Below are 22,429 nucleotides of genomic sequence, written 5' to 3' on the forward strand. Positions count from 1 at the left end.
GGAAAGCCTGGGGAATGGCTCAGAGTGTCCTCTTTGTGAGCCTGAAATGCTTTTAGGTCTCCTTTCTTTTCTTAAAAATACTGTGATTTAGTACTCATTCTGTAATATGTCCACATTTATTTTCATACCAAAAAAAATTGTTTAGTTACTATAGTAACAGAATCCCCCCCACCCCGCAAAAATGCCCATGCTCTAATCCCTGGAATTTGGGAATATGTTATGGTTACATGATAAAAAGGATTTTGCAAATGTAATTAAGGTTACAGACCTTAAAATAGGAGGATTATCCTGGATTATCCCAGTGGGCCCAATCTAATCATGTGAACTCTTAAAAAGCAGAGAACTTGCTTTGCTGGAGGCAGAAGTCAGAGAGAGATGAGGTGTGAGAGGGCCCTTCTGTTGCAGGAGAGGGCACATAAAAAGCATGAGAAGGGTTACAGGCAGCCTCCAGGAGCAAGCGTGGATCCCTGGCTAAAAGCCAGCAAGGAAACAGGGCCCTCCAGCCTACATCTCCAGGGAGCTGAATTCAGCCACTGAATGAGCTTGGGAGCAGGCTTTCCTGGTGTAACCTACCTGGAGATTGCTGCCGTGGGAACACCCTGTTATTTTTCTCCCTGTCAGAGTCCCTTTAATTCTCTCTTCCAAATACATGCTTCCTACTGAAGGGCTGGCCTCCCATCCCTTGTAGAGTTCTTAAGTCTCCTTCCCTTTTTTTTTCTTTTTTTTTTCTAAAGTCAGTCAAGACAGACATGAGTGCTCATCTTCTCTGCCTTTGCCTGTACTCTTGACTTTGCCTAAACGAAGTTTTTCTGGGACTTCATTCACTCATTTATTGCTTCTGTCTCCAGAATTTTCTACCTTTTTTTTTTTACTTCCATCTCTTCTGCCTGCAAAGCTTGCCTATATTTTGAGAAGAAAAAGCCTCACTTAACTTGCTGAAACATTCTTTCACTAGAATTTCCCCATTAGAATGAAAGTTCCAGGAGGGCTTCTGTGCTCAGTACTGTATCCTCAGCTACTCTATCCTAACTACTCTATCCTTTAGAATAGAGCCTGGCAGCTGATGGATACTTAAATCAGTATTTGTTGGAAGACTTGACTCCTGTTTTTCTTCTGTCTACAGCCAATGTTTTTTGTCTTTAACAAGTTTTACATATCATTGTTTGTAGTTCTTTCTTTAATGACTACATGGAATGAATGGACCATAACTGATCTAGTCATTTCCTTATTGAAGATACTGTTCCTATTTTGTCTATCATACTAAAATTTACTAAAAAAAAATTAATAGCAGAGTTATGAAATAATAAAGGAAATCTTACGAAAGTAAATAAAAAGATAATATAGGACACATAAAAAGATGAACGGTCAGTTTCAAAGTTCAAAACATCTGACTGATAAAGTTTAAGAAGGAGCAAAGAAAACCGAGATAGTTATTGATAAATTTATATAAGAAGATTTCCTAGAGCTGAAAGTGTCTAGATTGAAAGGGTTTTCAAAATACATAGCAAAATTAATGATAAAAGGACCAAAAATGATCATGATTAAAAAAAAAAACAAAAACAAAATAATACCCCACCAAGTAAAAAGAGAATATCCTAAAATCTTGGGAGTGTTCAGGTTGTGGTACCAGAGAATGGAAATGAGATCACCTTAAAGTTAAATGAAACAGTGGCATTGAATTCAGTGGCAGCACTGGATGCTAAAGGAAGTTAGAGTAGCTTCAGCTTCTCTTCAGTGTCAACAGCTGACTTTTTCCTACATGGACTTTTTTATTCTGCCAAATAAAGTGTAAAGTAAGGACCTTTTCAGACATTCAACGGCTAAGTCACCTCCCATGTACCTTTTTCTGTTTCTTAAGTCCCTGGGGATGTACTTCTGGGAAAGTGAACAAGGAAAGGAGACAAGGAATTCAGGAAACAGTGGCTCTCACTCAGAAAAGCAGTAAAGGGAAGCACTGGAGGTGATGACTGTCTCAGCAGACTGAGAGGGCAGCCAGGCCAGACTGAAGCGAGAGAATGTGGGGAGGCGCTGGGGGAAGCCTTCCGGGAAAGAGGGTGTTAGAGGTGGGTTCTCGCTGGGCTGTCACGTGGTGCAGCAGTTAAAGAACATTGAAGTTAAAGTAGTGGAAACCATTGAAGGAGAGGAGGAACTCCAGGGAAAATGAAGAACTCTGAGGAAGGAAATGTATGTATAATATAGTACTTGGCTAGTCAGTAGACAGACATCAGTTACAGTTCAACAGTGTCGCACTGGTTATTTATTCAACTCAGAATAGTGGTAGATCTATCTATATTGCAAGAGTAGAAGGAAGAAGTGTTGGGGGAACTTTCAGAGCTACATCCTAATCTACCATAGCTTGAGTAAATAGGCAGTTTCTAAAATGGATAAGTCAGAAAGTTGTAGGATAAGCCCAGTATTTCAAGAAATGGCAGTAGCTACCTAACAGAAACAACCAAGAGTTGAAACTAGTTACCTCTGAGTATTAAGACTGGATGTGGGGAGTCTTACCCAACAGCAGGGAGATGGCTTTCATTATTGTCTTTCAGTACTGTTTGATTTTCTGAATACAGGCAAGAATTAGTTGGGTAAGAATTGTTATAAATTCAAAAAAATAAGTAATATATACCTGTTATAAAACATTCATACTAAACTAAAAAGGCGTGAGTGAGGGACAGTCACAGTAGTTCCATGTCTCGGAAGTAACTACTGGTCGTTTTCTGTATGTATAGCCTTCTAAACTTGTGTGTTTATTTATAAACATACAGTGAATATTCTGCAACATTTTTACAGTAATGATTATTATACACCAGTATGTTGGGCCATGCGTGTGTGGCTTAAATCCATCATGGTTTTCTTCGTGTGTCAGGCGGTCTAGAGTTGCACCACTGTTTTTAATGATTAAATAGTGTTCGCTTTTATAGATGTGTGTGCCAGAATTTATCCAACTCAGATACTTGTACTTCTTCACTGTTTTTAATCACACATCTATAATAGATGCCCTTAAAGAAGCTGGCCCAGACTTGTTTTGCTAAGAATTCCTTTCCATCTGGGATAAGGACCTGACAGCCATGGTGTTATTCTCTGACTCTTTCCCACTGGGCCAATCAGATCGTCTCCCAGAAATCTGAAAATAAAAATTCATACATGCTCTTCCATCTCCATTAAAGGAAGTGTGCTGAGAAACGGAGATGAGAGGCCTTGAAGCCCCAGAGAAAGACACATCAGGAGAGACTGACACTCACATTGAAGCCAGCTTGCTTTCTGATGGTTTTTCAGGATCTAATTCATGCAGCAAACATTTGTGAAATGCCTTTTATATGCCAAATACTATAATAAGGATACAGTGATGGGAGAAACAAGGTAGACAAGTTCCTTGCCCTCTTGTAGCTTTTTTTCTAATGGAGAAGATATGGCAAAAAATACAAATATGCAGCATGGTAAGAACTGCAAACTAAGTAGAGGAAGCGATAGGGGAGGGAAATCAAGGAAAGCCTTTTAGAGATTACTTTTCTGGGAGAGCTTCCCTGGTGACTCAGTGATAAAAGAATCCACCTGCAATGCAGGAGAACCGGGTTCAATCCCTGGGTTAGGAAGATCCCCTGGAGAAGGAAATGGCAACCCACTCCAGTATTCTTGCTGGGAAATCCCATGAACAGAGGAGCCTGGAAGGCTACAGTCCATGGGGTCCCATAGAGTAGGATATGACTCGCTCGACTTAACAACAACAGCTTTTCTGCCAAGACCTGGTGAGTGAAGCGTAAGCCAGACAAGGTAAAAGCTAGGAGAATAGTATTGTTTTGGACATGAGAAATGAGACATGAGAAATCTTGGCACATGGAAAAATAAATTTGAAGGCCCTAGGATGAGAAAGAGCTTGATGTGTTTGAGGAACAGGAAGGAATTTGGTGTGATTGTTGTGCAAGAGCGTAGGGGGACTCAGTTTGAGGTGAGTGTGAAGATGCAGGGTAGAACCAAAGCATGTGAGGAATTTGGACTTGACTTTAAATGCAGTGAAAAGCTTCAGTAAAGAAGTGCCATGATTTTATTTTTAAAATGTCTCTTATGAGTCATGACTGTATTTCCTGCCCTTGGGCTCTGTTAGATATTGTTGCTAAATTCATCTTGAATTCTCCTTTAAAAAAAAAAAAAAACTTAAGCTGGTTTGGGTAGATTTCAGTTACAGTTACTTGGCACCCAAAAGGCTGGGTTAAGACATCTTCATTGTCTTTGCGTATACAACCCTGACCCATTTCACAGGTTTCATTATTTTTGTTTGTTGGCTATTTTCTTTGCTTTTTAAAAAATTTCCTCTTTGTGACCTTCTCCTTACTCTTTCTCATGAAGAGTTTGACTTTTTCTTATTGTTATCTAAGGAATCTTTGTATGTTGTCAAGAGTAAGCTTTTGTCTTTTGTATTCATTTTCCCCCAGTTAAGTGTTTGCCTTGTAACTTTGCTCCTGTTAATTTTTGACACTCAGAACTTTGTTTCGTTTTAAATAACAGCTTTAGTAAGATAAAATTCACATAAATTTACCTTCTAAAATATACAACTCACTGATTCTTAATATATTCACAAAGTAAACTGATCACTTAATTCCAGAACACCTTCATCCCGAAAGAAATCCTGTAGTAGTCATTCCCCACCTTCCTCTCATCCAAGCCCCTGGAAACCATTAATCTACTTTCTGTCTCTCGGGATTTATGGAACCTATTCTGGACACTTCATGTAAATAAATTCATAAAATTTGTGGCCTTAGCATAATGTTTTAAGATTGATCTGTGTCATAGCATATTTCAGTACTTCACTCCTTGTTTATGTGGTCATGTATGGATGTGAGAGTTGGACCATGAAGAAGGCTAAGCACCAAAGAATTGATGCTTTTGAACTGTGATGTTGGAGAAGACCCTTGAGAGTCCCTTGGACTGCAAGGGGATCCAACCAGTCCATTCTGAAGGACATCAGCCCTGGGATTTCTTTGGAAGGAATGATGCTAAAGCTGAAACTTCAGTACTTTGGCCACCTCACGCGAAGAGCTGACTCATTGGAAAAGACTCTGATGCTGGGAGGGATTGGGGGCAGGAGGAGAAGGGGACGACAGAGGATGAGATGGCTGGATGGCATCACTGACTCGATGGACGTGAGTCTGAGTGAACTCCGGGAGTTGGTGAGGGACAGGGAGGCCTGGCGTGCTGCGATTCATGGGGTCGCAAAGAGTCGGACACGACTGAGCATCTGATCTGATCTGAATATTGCATTATGTGGACATACCGCATTCTGTTTATCCTTGGTCAGTTGATGAGCATTTGGGTTATTTCCATTTGTTGGCTGTTGCATTTAATGCTGCTGTGAACATTTTTATGTACAGAAAGTTTTGGCTTGTAGTTTGGTTTGGATCAGTGTTCCTCTTTTCTTTTGCAAAGAGTGCTATCTTTCTAAAGTATTTTCATGATTAGATTATTAAATTTCAATCTTTAGTCCTTATGAAAATTCATTTTGGTTTAAGATTTAGAAAAAGAATATTATTTTTCCCAATAGATGTTCCTAGATAATTTATTAAATAATTTAGCCTGCCCTCATTGATTCAAAATCTGTTTATATCAAAATTAAAAATGTATATTGGGAAAATATGTTTCTGAATTTTGTTTTATTCCATTGATCCTTTAATATTGTATTGTGGCCTTCCTTTGTAATTCTGGTAGCTTTGTAATACCTTTTAAGATCTTTAAAGAGTATATTTTCATTTTAAAAAGTGACAGGGTTAGCCCCTCAAAACATTATGCTATATATTAATATTTTTGTCAACTTCTAGGAAAAAAATCCAGTGAACTCTGACCACAATCCGGTTAAAGTCACAAGGTTAGGAAAAAATGGTTTATTTTGAATCACCCGGTGCTATAGTACGGTGCGTCTCCTTCATTCAGGTGTTTCTTTTATGTACCTTATCCTGTGGGTCGGGCCTCCCTGGTGGCTCAGACAGTAAAGAAGCCGCCTGCAATGCAGGAGACCTGGGTTTGATGCCTGGGTTGGAAAGATCTCCTGGAGGAGGGCAAGGCAACCATTCCAATATTCTGGCCTGGAGAATTCCATGGACAGAGGAGTCTGGTGGGCTACAGTCCTTGGGGTCGCAAAGAGTCGGACACGACTAAGCACAGCACAGCATGTATCTTCTTTGCAAGATGAATTTCTAGATATTTATTTTTGTTGCTGTTGTAAATGAAGTTCCCTGCCCCATTTATATCCTTACTGGTTATTTCATTAAAATACAAAAGTTTTGCTTTTGGCTGTCACCCAGTTTGTTGAGTTTTTCTTAATTGTAATGGCTTTTGGTTGGTTCTCTTGGGTTTTCTCGTGGAGCAGAGTGTTATTGTTACCAACAATAATAAAGTAGGGGAAAGTGGTCTGAAGGAAAAAGTTTAGTGTGTTAATGGAGAGCAAAATCTTATTTTGCTTAGCAGGTCAGAGAAGGCCTTTTTGAGGAAGCATCATTTCCACAGACGTCTTAAGACTGCAATGGTAGTCAGCCAGACAGTGGGAGGAAGAGCTTGTAGACAGAGGGGTCAGCACGTGCGCTGTCTGGAGGAACAATGTGTGTGGGGCATGGGAGCGGTGAGCAAGGGCGAGGGCTGGAGAGGTGCTCAAGGAGTTCAGACCCAATCCTGAATCTAGTGGAGTAAGCACCCAGAGAGGTTTCTGAACGGAAGCATATTTACATTTTTAAAAAAGACATTTCTGTTTACATGTTTTAAAGAGTCAACCAGTTACCATATGTAAAATAGATAGCCATTGGGAATTTGCTGTATGACTCAGGGAACTCAAACTGGGGCTCTGTAACAACCTAGAGGATGGGATGGGGAGGGAGGTTCTTGAGCGAGGGGATATAGGTATGCCTGTGGCTGATTCACGTTGGTCTTTGTCCAAAACCAACACCATACTGTAAAGCAATTATCCTTCAATTAAAATAAGTACATTTAATTATATATAAAAAAGATTCATCCAGCTGCTTTGTGGAAAAAGGATTAAAGACAAACAAGGGTAGGAAAGGAGTCAAGTTAGGAGGCATTTGCAGTATTAGCCTCAGACTTGCTTATCTTGGTCTAAGCTAATGTCACTCCTCTCTGCTCAGCCCTTCAGTCTCTATGTTGTTGTTAGTTGCCAAGTCCTGTCTGACTCTTGGAGACCCCATGGGCTGTAGCCCTCTATGCTCCTCTGTCTGTGGGATTTCCCAAGTAAGAATTCTGGAGTGGGTTGCCATATCCTTTTCCAGGGGATCTTCCCGACCCAGGGATTGAACCCGAGTCTCCAGCATTGCAGGAGGATTCTTTACCGCTGAGCGTCTGGGGGAGCCCTCAGTCTCTATAGAGTAAAATAAAAATGTTTTCGAATTGGGAAATAAGTTTTATATTAGAAGTTTGAATTTCAGATTGGCCACTAGAAGCTACATTTTATTATCACATATTTTATAACTTAAACAGCCAATCTTGATGTATTTGTCAGGTTTCCTATGTTATTCGAGATGAAGTGGAGAAGTACAACCGGAATGGGGTCAACGCCCTGCAGCTGGACCCAGCACTTAACAGACTTTTCACGGCCGGTCGAGACTCCATCATAAGAATATGGAGTGTCAATCAGCACAAGGTAAGGCAGGGATTGAGTTTATATTTTAAATCTATGCTCAGTAAATTTTGGTCTGTCTAATATGGTGCCTTTCACAGTTTCAGATTTAATCTCTTTGAGCACTCAGTTATTTGGTACGCTCTATAAATAAAGACATTGCGACCAGAATTCAGTAAGCCTCTGAGAAAAACACCGCAGGGGAGTTTTAGAAGTGTTTTAGCTAAAGTAAGGAGTCCATAAACTAGGTTTGTGAAAACAGCTCTTTGCTGCAAAGGAGCTTAGAGATTTTTCTGGTAGGGGAATTCTTTTCAGCAATTTATTTTTCTGTTTTAAATATGTTCCCAAAAAGCTTTCTTGGCATCTGTTTTCAGTGCTACTAAAAAAAGATTGAATATGCTTTTACATTTATAATTAACTTTGAACAAATATTTATTTTCTTCATTTAAAAGTGATTAGGGTGGGGATTTCCCTCACCATCCAGTGGTTAAAATGTGTGTGTGAGGGGTTAGGGTTAGGGTCAATCCCCAGTTGGTGGAACTAAGATCTTTCATGCTGACAGTACAGCCAAAAAAAAAGTGGTTACTGTACCCACAAAGACCCATAGGGTCTTATTATATAGTATAAAGTTAATGTAAAAATATGCAAACAGAAAACAGGACTTAATGATATGTAAAGATAAGTCCCCAGTCAGATGGAAAGGCGTTCTTTTTGTATTTTGTGTGAATGCCTATATTATGAATAACATAGAAAGGAAGATTCCAGGAAGAAGGAGGAGCATTTCTTGAACTCCTAGCTTTGTACCAGAGCAGTTTCCCAGATTATTTCTCATGATAATCCGTCAAGGCAGATCCACTTTCCCCTTATGATGGGAAAACAGGCCAAGAGAAACCATGGTTGAATAACTGGTTCATGACAGAGAGTTAGAGCCCAATCTAACCTTGAAACCCTGAGGTTAGACTTTGTCGTTTTAAAAGGCTGTGTGTTTTAGCAAGCTCTGCAAGTCTGATGTTCCCTCTGAAAAAGAACAACTACTTTGCATGGTTTGGATAGGTTCTTTAAATAGACTTTGGCCCAGTGAGTTTTGAATTCTTTGACCAGTGTAAACAGTGGAGGTCCCATATTAAAAACATAGAAAATAAGAAAGTTGTGGCTCTGAAGTGCTTTTCCGAACCCATTTTTGAATTGGAATGTCACCTTCCTAGAGATTTACAGGATTGCAAACAAATTAAGGAAAACACAAGAACTAACCAGGACGAGTTAGAAAGCTGCCTCTTCAGCCCTCAGACATCTCTTTCTGGTTCTCATTTTATGACAAGATTGAATAGCATCAGTTCTCAGATAGACTTGTAGAGAGCTATTCTCTTTGCCCATGAAGCATCTTGAACTTGCCTGTCTTAGATGTAGGGTGTAACTAGATGCTGTTCTTTAAAAGGCCTCTCCTGGTAATTGAGCCAAGGGAGAGCAGTAGAAAAATCTTGAGTTACTGCATTGAAATGGTGATCCTTTAGCCATTGGCTTCTATTTCTTCTCTGAAGGACTGTAGATACTGTGAGGAAATGTTCAGTTCACAGGTAAAAACAGCAGTAGGAAGCTAAGAGGAGAAGTGGGCATCTTCGTCTGCCATCCGGCTAGGCTTCTCAGCACTCTCAGCAGCTTCTTTTCTGTCCCCGCTGCCTGCTCTGAACCTTCACCACGGCTGAGTCAGATCCCCCCAGATCTGTTCATGTCTCACCCTTTCTAATGAAGCCCTTCCCACTGCACTCAATGCAATGCCCAGCCCAGGTCTCGTTGCCTTCACTAACTTCAGGGGATTTGTCCTGGAAACCAAGGCTTTTGTCAGTAATAAAACTGTTCTGAAAGAAAACTTCTGTTTATGTCTGCCATATGGAAGCATCAATCATTTGGTGAAATTCTACTCTGTGTTGTAAATTTGAAGACCTTAGAGAAGTGTGTCACATTAATTGAAGAAACTAAACATAATCATATTTTTGTGATGTATTTATGACATATTTTATCCTCTAATATATTAAAAGACATTTTTATGATTTATCTTGTAATTTCAGCAAGATCCATATATAGCATCTATGGAACACCATACTGATTGGGTGAATGACATTGTACTCTGTTGTAATGGGAAAACATGTAAGTATTTCTTTGGATTGTTGAGCTTCTGGATGATTTTAATTCAATTTGATTTATTTTTCTCTGTATTTTTTTTCATTGTTTATGTAAGCATTTTTCTTGAAGTGTAACATACATACAGAAAAGTACACATATCCTGAGAGTACAGCTCAATAAAATTTTACAAAGTGAACACCCATATCAAAAAACAGATTACCCAGATCCCTCTTAGGCCACCCTTCCAGGCACTGTCCCTTGCCCCAGGATAACTGCTCTCGTGTCTTCTAAGCACTGTTGATTAATTTGCCTGCATTGTCACTGTATATAGATAGACTCATGCGATATGTATTTTTCTTTAACCTGATTAGTATCCTTTTGTTCTCTTTATGGTAAGATCCATTTCTTGGTTTTGCAGTCTGTCTTAGAGAAAATTTTTGCAGTCAAATTAGTTGCACCTTCAGCTGGAACATTGCAAAGTTTGTCTTGCTTATTTAAAAAAATATTTGAGACAAAATATAAAAAGTTCTAAAAAGAACTTTAAGATACATATGTGTATGTGTGAGTATGTGAATGTTAAGATGTTTGAATTAACATTCAGTTCAGTTCAGTTCAGTCCCTCAGTCGCATCAGACTCTTTGCGACCCCATGAATCACAGCATGCCAGGCCTCCCTGTCCATCACCAACTCCCGGAGTTCACTCAGACTCACGTCCATCGAGTCAGTGGTGCCATCCAGCCATCTCATCCTCTGTCGTCCCCTTCTCCTCCTGCCCCCAATCCCTCCCAGCATCAGGGTCTTTTCCAATGAGTCAACTCTTCACATGAGGTGGCCAAAGTACTGGAGTTTCAACTTTAGCATCATTCCTTCCAAAGAAATCCCAGGGCTGATGTCCTTCAGAATGAACTGGTTGGATCTCCTTGCAATCCAGGGGACTCTCAAGAGTCTTCTCCAACACCACAGTTCAAAAGCATCAATTCTTTGGCGCTCAGCCTTCTTCACAGTCCAACTCTCACATCCATACATGACCACAGGAAAAACCATAGCCTTGACTAGACGAACCTTTGTTGGCAAAGTAACGTCTCTGCTTTTGAATATGCTGTCTAGATTGGTCATAACTTTCCTTCCAAAGAGTAAGCGTCTTTTAATTTCATGGCTGCAGTCACCATCTGTAATGATTTTGGAGCCCAGAAAAATAAAGTCTGACACTGTTTCAACTGTTTCCCCATCTATTTCCCATGAAGTGGTGGGACCGGATGCCATGATCTTCATTTTCTGAATGTTGAGCTTTAAGCCAACTTTTTCACTCTCCACTTTCACTTTCATCAAGAGGCTTTTGAGTTCTTCTTCACTTTCTGCCATAAGGGTGGTGTCATCTGCATATCTGAGGTTATTGATATTTCTCCTGGCAATCTTGATTCCAGTTTGTATTTCTTCCAGTCCAGCGTTTCTCATGATGTACTCTGCATATAAGTTAAATAAACAGGATGACAATATACAACCTTGACAAACTCCTTTTCCTATTTGGAACTAGTCTGTTGTTCCATGTCCAGTTCTAACTTGCTTCCTGACCTGCATACAAATTTCTCAAGAGGCAGATCAGGTGGTCTGGTATTCCCATCTCTTGAAGAATTTTCCACAGTTTATTGTGATCCACACAGTCAAAGGCTTTGGCATAGTCAATAAAGCAGAAGTAGATGTTTTTCTGGAACTCTCTTGCTTTTTCCATGATCCAGCAGATGTTGGTAATTTGATCTCTGGTTCCTCTGCCTTTTCTAAAACCAGCTTGAACATCAGGAAGTTCACGGTTCACATATTGCTGAAGCCTGGCTTGGAGAATTTTGAGCATTACTTTAATAGCGTGTGAGATGAGTGCAATTGTGCGGTAGTTGAGCATTCTTTGGAATTGCCTTTCTTTGGGATTGGAATGAAAACTGACCTCTTCCAGTCCTGTGGCCACTACTGAGTTTTCCAAATTTGCTGGCATATTGAGTGCAGCACTTTCACAGCATCATCTTTCAGGATTTGGAATAGTTCAACTGGAATTCCATCACCTCCACTAGCTTTGTTAGTAGTGATGCTTCCTAAGGCCCACTTGACTTCACATTCCAGGATGTCTGGCTCTAGGTCAGTGATCACACCATTGTGATTATCTGGGTCATGAAGATCTTTTTTGTACAGTTCTTCTGTGTATTCTTGCCATCTCTTCTTAATATCTTCTGCTTCTGTTAGGTCCATACCATTTCTGTCCTTTATTGAGCTCATCTTTGCATGAAATGTTCCTTTGGTATCTCTGATTTTCTTGAAGAGATCCCTAGTCTTTCCCATTCTGTTGTTTTCCTCTATTTCTTTGCATTGATCGCTGAAGAAGGCTTTCTTATCTCTTCTTGCTATTCTTTGGAACTCTGCATTCAGATGCTTATATCTTTCCTTTTCTTCTTTGCTTTTCGCTTCTCTTCACAGCTATTTGTAAGGCCTCCCCAGACAGCCATTTTGCTTTTTTGCCTTTCTTTTCTATGGGAATGGTCTTGATCCCTGTCTCCTGTACAATGTCACGAACCTCATTCTATAGTTCATCAGGCACTCTGTCTATCAGATCTAGGCCCTTAAATCTATTTCTCACTTCCACTGTATAATCATAAGGGATTTGATTTAGATCATACCTGAATTGTCTAGTGGTTTTCCCTACTTTCTTCAATTTCAGTCTGAATTTGGCAATAAGGAGTTCACGGTCTGAGCCACAGTCAGCTCCTGGTCTTGTTTTTGCTGACTGTATAGAGTTTCTCCATCTTTGGCTGCAAAGAATATAATCAATCTGATTTCGGTGTTGACCATCTGGTGATGTCCATGTGTAGAGTCTTCTCTTGTGTTGTTGGAAGAGGGTGTTTATTATGACCAGTGCATTTTCTTGGCAAAACTCTATTAGTCTTTGCCCTGCTTCATTGCGTATTCCAAGGCCAAATTTGCCTGTTTACCCCAGGTGTTTCTTGACTTCCTACTTTTGCATTCCAGTCCCCTATAATGAAAAGGACATCTTTTTTGGGTGTTAGTTCTAAAAGGTCTTATAGGTCTTCATAGAACCATTCAACTTCAGCTTCTTCAGCATTACTGGTTGGGACATAGATTTGGATTACTGTGATATTGAATGGTTTGCCTCGGAAACGAACAGAGATCATTCTGTCGTTTTTGAGATTGCATCCAAGTACTGCATTTCGGACTCTTTTGTTGACCATGATGGCCACTCCATTTCTTCTAAGGGATTCCTGCCCGCAGTAGTAGATATAATGGTCATCTGAGTTAAATTCACCCATTCCAGTCCATTTCAGTTTGCTGATTCCTAGAATGTCGACATTCACTCTTGCCATCTCTTGTTTGACCACTTCCAATTTGCCTTGATTCATGGACCTGACATTCCAGGTTCCTATGCAATATTGCTCTTTACAGCATTGGACCTTGCTTCTATCACCAGTCACATCCACAGCTGGGTATTGTTTTTGCTTTGGCTCCATCCCTTCATTATTTGTGGAGTTATTTCTCCACTGATCTCCAGTAGCATATTGGGCACCTACTGACCTGGGGAGTTTCTCTTTCAGTATCCTATCATTTTGCCTTTTCATACTGTTCATGGGGTTCTCAAGGCAAGAATACTGAAGTGGTTTGCCATTCCCTTTTCCAGTGGACCACATTCTGTCAAATCTCTCCACCATGACCCGCCCGTTTTGGGTTGCCCCACGGGCATGGCTTAGTTTCATTGAGTTAGATAAGGCTGTGGTCCTAGTGTGATTAGATTGACTAGTTTTCTGTGAGTATGGTTTCAGTGTGTTTGCCCTCTGATGCCCTCTTGCAACACCTACCGTCTTAGTTGGGTTTCTCTTGCCTTGGGCGTGGGGTATCTCTTCATGGCTGCTCCAGCAAAGCACAGCCATTGCTCCTTGCCTTGGACGAGGGGTATCTCCTCACCGCCGCCCTTCCTGACCTTCAATGTGGGATAGCTCCTCTAGGCCCTCCTGCGCCCATGCAGCCATGGCTCCTTGGACATGGGGTTGGTCCTCCCGGGCACTGCCCCTGGCCTCGGGCTTAGGGGCGTGGGGTAGCTCCTCCCACCTGTCGCCCCTTTAGGAATATTATAAATATTCAACATACATAAATATTCAAATATTTCTGTATGAACATTTTGTATATATGAAAGTTTGAGACAGTGTTAATGTTTTTAAGTTAATTCATTAAAATGGTGTTAAGACACACTACTAAGGGGTTTGTTCATTCTTTGCCTCTTCTAGTAATATCTGCTTCTTCTGATACAACAGTAAAAGTATGGAACGCACATAAGGGATTTTGCATGTCAACATTAAGGACACATAAGGTAAGACAACTAACGCAGTTTTCGGTGTCTTTAGTGCAGTACTAGGCTCTGAGTACTTTATATGACTCATTTGCTTATTAGTCTACAGAGTAGATCATACTATATATGTTTTGTACAGGATTATGTAAAGGCCTTAGCGTATGCCAAGGATAAGGAGCTCGTGGCATCGGCTGGATTGGACAGACAGATATTCCTTTGGGATGTGAACACTCTAACAGCACTGACTGCCTCAAATAACACCGTCACAAGTAAGGGGTTTGAAAACTTTTCCTTCAAAGTGATCCAAGTTGACATAAATAAAGAATGGTTTATAAAACAAATCTGATAAGTTTGCATCAAGACAGTGGTTCTGCCTGTAGCGTTCTAGTCCCCAAGAGTGTGATTAGAAGCTAGTTCCTCACTGTGGTCTAAAAAGGGTAACTTCTCCAGGTGTAACCTGGCCATTTTTGTACATGTTAGCTCCCTAGCTAACATATAAGCTTCCAGAGCGCCAAAGTGTCTGTCTTATTACTTTGTATTAATATATCCTACAGCTTTACCTGGCCCAGGGCCACACTCTAGGCAGATTATTACTGATCAAAGTAGTGATTACCTGGTCAAAAGTAGGCAACTCTTGACTTTTAGAAGTGTTGTACTTAGTCTCTTAGTTGTGTCTGACTCCTCTCTGCGACCCTTGGAGAATCCCAGGGATGGAGGAGCCTGGTGGGCTGCCATCTATGGGGTCGCACAGAGTCGGTCATGACTGAAGCAACTTAGCAGCAGTAGCAGAAGGCTCCTCTGTCCATGAGATTTTCCAGGCAAGAATACTGGAGTAGGTTGCCATTTTCCTACCCCAGGAAAAGTGTTACTGGATACTAACAGCCTTCAAGTTAATAACCACATAGGAAAATACCCAAAGGAAAGAAAGAGGGCTTTTAGTGCCAATACTATAGGACCCTTTCAGAGCAGCCTTAAGAATCCAGCCAATTCCAGAAGAGTGCAGGAAGGCTGACCCTAGCTTCTAGAGACAATTCAGAAACCTTCACAGCGAGTTAATAGCATGGATACCTTATCAACTAAGATCTCAGTTACCTAGTCAGACCCAGACAGGTTAGACTTGAAGTTTGGCCTGGTGTCAGTAGGGACTCTTAGGAGCATGTTTTTAGCTAAGCCTGGCTTAGAAGATTTGTGTTCATGATGTGGGCCTGAACTATCTGGATCCCTGCATGACAGATCCAATTTGTCATGACTGTGTAATACTCATGTTGACATAGCTAACAATTCTAATGAAATCTAGTATGTGTCAAGAAGAGCAGGTTGGGAGACTGGTGTTTATAATTTCTTAAATATTATTTTGCCCTTTTTTCCCAGGAGATATGTGAAAGTTTAAACACTATTCTTCCCTTGTTCTCTGTGATTAATGTACACAGTTTCAGGCATTCAGCAGCTGGTCCCTACTGGGGCTGTCATAATGCATCATTTAACTCTCTCTAATGTAAGGCCTGCCTGAAAGAGGCACTAACAAGAGGGAATGAAGCCAAAAAAGGAGGATTGGCCCAAGGTCAGAGATGAGGCTTAGTGGTATAGATTCAGCAACAAGTATATTCTACTTAGAACTCTTTAGAGAGGATATCAAACACGCTTTTTATCATTATGGAAATAATGATAATAGCTAACATTTACGAGCATTCAATAGAAGCAGTTAACTTTTCTAAATACTTGATCTGTATTTATTCCTTTACTCACAATCAGTATGTTTGTTTATACTTATTCCTTGTTGTAAAGTTGGAATCATACTGTATGGACAGTTTTATGTATGTGCTTCAGTGGTATTGACTTCTGAATGAGAGAGCATGAATGCAATTCTTGCCACACAGTGCCTAGTTTCCTTCCAGAAGAGTTGTACCAAATTATCCTTCCACAGGTAATGTATGAGAAGGCCATTTCAACTGTTTTTTTTGAGAACCAAGTATATTGCCTTGTTTTTTACTGATTTTGTCAGTGAAAATAGTATTTTGTTTTGATTTATGTTTTCTTGTAAAAAGTGAGTTTAGCTATAGTTTTCATTTTTATTGGCACATGTGTATCTTTGAAAATAGATTACTTATGTGGATAGCTTTTTAAGTGGCAGTTCAGTTCAATTTAGTAAATATTTATTGAGCATTTGTGTATGCTCAAATCCAGAAGGGATGTAAATTTTAATAGTATTATTTAGAATTATCTCCATAATAGGTAAATTTCTTTTCCTTAAGAGTCCCCATAAAGATAAGATTTCTAAATCAAATAATTAAACTCGCAGTTTGTGCTGACTAGCTACTAAACAGCTGATGATTTTAACCTTTAGCTCTATTTATCCTTAATAGCTTCTTCTTTAAGTGGGAACAAAGATTCCATTTATAGCCTGGCAATGAATCAACTGGGAACAATCATTGTATCAGGGTCCACTGAGAAGGTAAGGGGGAACTCAAGGGGTATATTTTAACACTAGAAAACAAAGAAACCAAAATAATTTGATCTTTGTAATTACAAAATACATAGACAGTGGTCTTGCCTGGTGGATACTAAAAATAAAGGCTTTATTTGAACAAATAAGGGTATAACTGTATAATTACTGTCATGTGTGTGGTGCCAGGGGCGGAGGGTGGAGTCGGGAGGCCTGTGCATTTTTTTTTACATTGAAGAGGCTTCCTCCCTCTTAAAAAAGTCGGGAGCCTTGGACACTGAAACACTGTCTATTGGCTGAAGTAGTACTACCATCACAGAACTTGATGGTTACCATTTGATTTATAGAAGCCATCTACTATTTGAATTTGATCGTTTGTATGATTCGTTGTATGATTCACAGGTTTTAAGAGTATGGGATCCAAGAACATGTGCAAAACTAATGAAGCTAAAAGGGCACACGGATAATGTTAAAGCATTGCTGCTGAACAGAGACGGCACACAGGTATGCAGTTCACGTGAGCATTTACCTACTGACCTTGTCAGGATTTCATACAGCAGAAGCTCCCCCGCTTTCTATATTGTTGCATAGTTGGTTTAAACCAAAAGCTACAAGCATTGTAAACTGTGGTCTGATTTTTAAATCCTTAAAATACTCAGTTGCACATATAATAATCCACGTTTTGAAATTATCTTGTTTGCATAACTTTTAAAGAAAGGCCAAACAAAGGATATCCTAAGAATAATTCTAATGCAGGTGAGTATGCAGTTATGTATAGACTAAAATAAGGGCTTCCCAGGTGGCTCAGTGGTAAAGGATTGCTTGCCAATGCAGTAACTACAGGAGGTGTGGGTTTGATCCTTGAGTCGGAAAGATCTCCTGGAGGAGGAAATGGCAACCCACTCTAGTATTCTTGCCTGGAAAATCCCATGGATAGAAGAACCTGGCGGGCTGCCGTCCATGAGGTCTCAAAAAGTCAGACAGAACTGAGCATCCATCCATAAATACACACATACATATAGGCTAAAATAATTTAAAATGCTTCCTTTTTTGAAGCAGAAGGAATCTTTGGTATTGAGTGCTTTCTGGCAGTGGAAAATATCCTCACAGTGGGTCTGGTTTCTTAGGCAGATCTTGTCAGTTGACTATGTAGATATGGACTGTAGTTTTGTTATCTAACATAGAACTTAAAGTCAGCATTTCAAAGAAAAACATTTTGGTAATGTTTGAACAGGTATTAATATTCAGCCACATAATTTGTAAATTATAAATCACAATTCTATCTGTTCTATAGCAGTAGAAAAATGATCTTTAATCAATATAGACAGTAAAAAACAAAAACCGAGCACCATTTTATGTTACGACACACCTCTCCCGTGTACTGCCACCGTTTTTTTCATAGGCAGGGATCATTGGAATTGATTGTGATGGGGTTGGAAAAGGGAGACTACGAATGTGACTGGATGAGAAACACCATGGGTCCATTACTCCCATGAAATAATGTCAGGGAAGTTGCCTCATCCATGAATTAGAGAAGCCTTTGTTTCCAGAGGTGAAAGGAAAGTTGAAAAACTGGCCAAGGGAAGGAAATCACTTTTCAGAACCAGGTAGAGAGGCTGGAAGATGCCCATAGAGGTCTTTGGAGACACAGTACTTGATACTCATGTATTGTGTAGCCTTGAGCAGAGAACTCTTCTTTACCTGTCCTTAGTTTTCTCATCTGCAAAGTGGGAATCATAATATTTAGTTAGTATAGTTGGTGAGAAGAGTAGAAACAAGGTGCATTCTTGTCTGCAAACCATGGCATTTTCTCAGACTCTTGAGTTTCTTTGCAGTAGCATTTTCATGTGAGTCTAAAAAGCCCAATGCAGTCAGCTCCTCACTTTTTTGCAGTAGCTGCTAGGTTGCACTTGATATGGTTGTCCAAGCCTTCTTCTGTTAGCTTTGTCCAGGATCAAACTGGATCATATGGACTCCATGGGACTGCCCTTAGCTAGAGACAGTAGACTAGATGGTTTTTCAGAAGGGGGCTGTGGGCCTGGTGGACTTTCTGAAATCTCCTCCTTTCTGCTTCACTCTATGTCGTGTTTCCTCTGTAGATAATTATGAATGTGCTTTTACCTAAGATGATATAAGTAGCATCAGTTCAGTTCAGTCACTCAGTTGTGTCTGACTCTTCGCAACTCCATGGACTGCAGCACACCAGGCCTCCCTGTCCATCACCAACTCCTGGGGTTTACTCAAACTCATGTCTGTCACATCGGTGATGCCATCCAACCATCTCATCCTCTGTTGTCCCCTTCTCCCACCTTCAGTCTTTCGCAGCATCAGGCTCTTTTCAAATGAGTCAGTTCTTCACATCAGGTGGCCAAAGTATTGGAGTTTCAGCTTCAGCATCAGTCCTTCCAATGAATACTCAGGACTGATCTCCTTTAGGATGGACAGGTTGCATCTCCTTGCAGTTGAAGGGACTCTCGAGTCTCCTCCAACACCACAGTTCAAAAGCATCAATTCTTCGGTGCTCAGCTTTCTTTATAGTCCAACTCTCACATCCATACATGACAATTGGAAAAACCATAGCTTTGACTAGACAGACCTTTGTTGGTAAAGTAATGTCTCTGCTTTTTAATATGCTGTCTAGGTTGGTCATAGCTTTTCTTCCAAGGAGCAAGCGTCTTTTAATTTCATGGCTGCAGTCACCATCTCCAGTGATTTTGGAGCCCAAGAAAATAAAATCTGTCACTGTTTCCATTGTTTCCCCATCTATTTGCCATGAAGTGATGGGACCAGAGGCCATGATCTTAATTTTCTGAATGTTGAATTTTAAGCCAACTTTTTCACTCTCCTCTTGCACTTTCATCAAGAGTCTCTTTAGTTCTTCTTCGCTTTCTGCCATAAGAGTGGTGTCATCTTTGTATCTGAGGTTATGATATTTCTCGCAGAAATCTTGATTCCAGCTTGTGCTTCATCCAGCCAGCATTTTGTATGATGTTCTCTACATATAAGTTAAATAAGCAAGGTGACAATATATAGCCTTGACATGCTCCTTCCCTATTTGGAACCAGTCTATTGTTCCATGTCCATTTCTAACTGTTGCTTCCTGACCTGCATACAAATTTCTTAGGAGGCAGGTCAGGTGGTCTGGTATTCCCACCTCTTTAAGAATTTTCCACAGTTTGTTTTGATCCACATAGTCAAGGGCTTTGGCATAAGTCAGTAAAGCAGAAGTAGATGTTTTCCTGGCACTCTCTTGCTTTTTCGATGATCCAGCGGATGTTGACAATTTGACCTCTGGTTCCTCTACCTTTTCTATATTCACCTTGAACATCTGTTCACAGTTCACATGCTGTTGAAGCCTGGCTTGGAGAATTGTGAGCATTACTTTACTGGCATGTGAGATGAGTGCAATTGTGCATCAGTTTGAGCATTCTTTGGGATCGGAATGAAAACTGACCTTTTCCAGTCCTGTCGCCACTGCTGAGTTTTCCAAATTTGCTGGCATATACAGCATCACCTTTTAGGATTTGAAATAGCTCAACTGGAATTCCATCACCTCCACTAGCTTTGTTCATAGTGATGCTTCCTAAGACCCACTTGACTTCACATTCCAGGAGGTCTGGCTCTAGGTGAGTGATCACACCATTGTGTTTATCTGGGTTATGCAGATCTTTTTTGTATAGTTCTTCTGTGTATTCTTGCCACCTCTTCTTAATATCTTCTGCTTCTGTTAGGTCCATCCCATTTTTGTCCTTGATTGTGCCCATCTTTGCATGAATTGTTCACTTGGTAACTAATTTTCTTGAAGACATCTCTGGTCTTTCCCATTCTATTGTTTTCCTCTATTTATTTGCATTGATATCCGAAAAAGGCTTTCTTATATATGGTTATAAATGCACTTCACCTCAAGTCAGCTTCCCTTACTGAAAGCACAGACAGTGATATGGTACTACTTTAAATAAGCTGCCTGTCTGCCTTAGCGTGCAGAATTAAGCTGGTAATTTTTCTCCTTTAGTTCTCCCTTTATCCATTTTCCTTATTGGCAATGAGAAACTAAATGTAAATTTAGCCACCAACAACATGGCATCTTTACATTAGGGAATTGATCAAGAAAACAGCTAGCCACTTATCTGGCGAAAAGAGAGAAGGGTAAAGAAACGTTTACTTACTGATTCTTGAACTCGTGCAACATGGAAGAGACGGTTATTGGTTACTGGACCAGAGTATGTATTAAATGCTGTAGTTGCCCTGCAGCTTCTCATGTAGGGTCCCTGTGGCGATGTAAGTCAGGGACTTGTGATGAGATGCGTGTAGTAGGCCAGTGGGCCCTATCAGTGTCAGCCTGTTGCCTCACTTCCTTTGTTGTCGTAGGATATTTAGCAGATCTTACTATTTGAGGTCTCTCTTCACTGCATTTGTTTCGATTGGTGCCAACATTCCTGGGCTGAGCCAGCTGACTTTTCATTCCGTGCACTTGCTCAGTCAGTTGCTTGAGGAGATTGGGGCAAGCTGCCATCTTGTTCTGAGTCGGTCACGTCCTTGTGTGTCACTCACAGAATTTTCCGTGCTCGTACAAATCTTGCTGAACCTAACCTATAGGCCCAGGGGCTCTTTGAGCATTAGGCCACTCCTTGGTCCTGACTTGCCCCCTGGGCTGCTTTCTCTTGGCAGTTGCAACTGTGTATAAGTGACCATCCCAGAAACACCGTGTGTTGATCAACAGCAGTCTTGCCCCAGTACACTGGTACTTCTCGTCTCTGTTGGCAGAAGCACAGAGTACCTGATCAGGCTATAGGATCTGATCCCCTGAGTCTGACTTAGCAGAACCATTTGGGGCATTCTGTGCTAGTCCCAGAAACCACCTCGTAATGAAGAGGTCTTCGTGTTTATCCAGTGGAAGCTTGGGGTCAGTGGGAAGTGTTTGGATGAAACCTCTAGGTCCTAGAAGACATCAGGCACTATAATTCCTGTAAAATAGGCACATCTAACCATACTACTGAATACTACAAACTCATTTGTCAACTTGGTGCTTTAAAAGTAATTGCTGTCTATTTGGGGGCCTGCTTTTTAACAGTCTTAGAATACTGATTATTATCAAAGATTATTTTATATTCTATATCCAGGTTGGTGTAGAACTCTAATATACTCTGTATTTCCTCAATTGCTTTCAGCTGTGCATTCTGGGTTTGGGGTTTGCCTCTTTACTGTTGTAAGTTACCCAGCCTGTGAGGACTTCCAACCCATCTTTGCCTTCCTTATCCTAAAGTTGTCAGTTCCTTATTCCCTGTAGATATGTGGTCTAGGAGCTGAGTGATCAAAGCTTTACTAACAGCTTTGCCACCTCAGCGAAGCATCTCATCCTGGAATGGGGGACTCCTCCCTGCCTGCTCCCCATTACACTACCACACTGCTCCTACACACGTGATGAAGGTCTCCTTACAGCCTTACTGCTGACAGTGTCTTTACTGGTTAGTCTCTTGGTTCTCTTGCGAACTAGTTATAATCAATGATTAAAACACTGATGCTCCTGACAGCTTATGAGGGAGTCTGTTAGTACGGTGTTTGTTTAATTAAGCATGTCCAGAGTTCTGAAAGCCTTTCAAATCACATAACAGGCCAGTTAATCCTTAGTATTCCTGAAGGCCTCACCTGTTCAGACACTATCCAGTTCTCCCAGCCCACAACTATCTTCTCTTCTTTGAAGTTCTTTGCCTGCTTGGTTTCATACACCAGCACCAGCAGTTGCTTTCTCCTCAGGGCTATTTTCCCCAGAGGAATAAGCTTTTCTCCTTTCCTCAGGTCACCACAGTAACTGGTACAGAATACCAGGCATGCTGAATGCAAATGTGGGGTGGCTGGTTCTCCCTGTTTCTGTCACACTCAGTGTGCTCAGCTCTGATAGGAGTACCAGCAC

At 40.6% G+C, this 22,429-nt stretch overlaps 1 protein-coding gene across 2 annotated transcripts in view; it reads left to right on the forward strand.

Moving 5' to 3' along the window:
- Positions 1-22,429, forward strand: part of WDR48 (WD repeat domain 48) — a 51,162-nt gene that overhangs the window by 6,788 nt on the left and 21,945 nt on the right. For both annotated transcript variants that reach the window (XM_025272323.3, XM_006067341.4), the window contains exons 2-7: positions 7,496-7,636; positions 9,679-9,757; positions 14,014-14,096; positions 14,215-14,344; positions 16,439-16,527; positions 16,921-17,022. In XM_025272323.3, coding sequence (XP_025128108.1) covers positions 7,496-7,636; positions 9,679-9,757; positions 14,014-14,096; positions 14,215-14,344; positions 16,439-16,527; positions 16,921-17,022 — 624 coding nt within the window. The remainder of the gene's footprint in view (positions 1-7,495; positions 7,637-9,678; positions 9,758-14,013; positions 14,097-14,214; positions 14,345-16,438; positions 16,528-16,920; positions 17,023-22,429) is intronic.

This window comes from Bubalus bubalis, chromosome 21 (assembly GCF_019923935.1).
Source record: "Bubalus bubalis isolate 160015118507 breed Murrah chromosome 21, NDDB_SH_1, whole genome shotgun sequence".
Classification (NCBI taxonomy): Eukaryota; Metazoa; Chordata; class Mammalia; order Artiodactyla; family Bovidae; genus Bubalus; species Bubalus bubalis.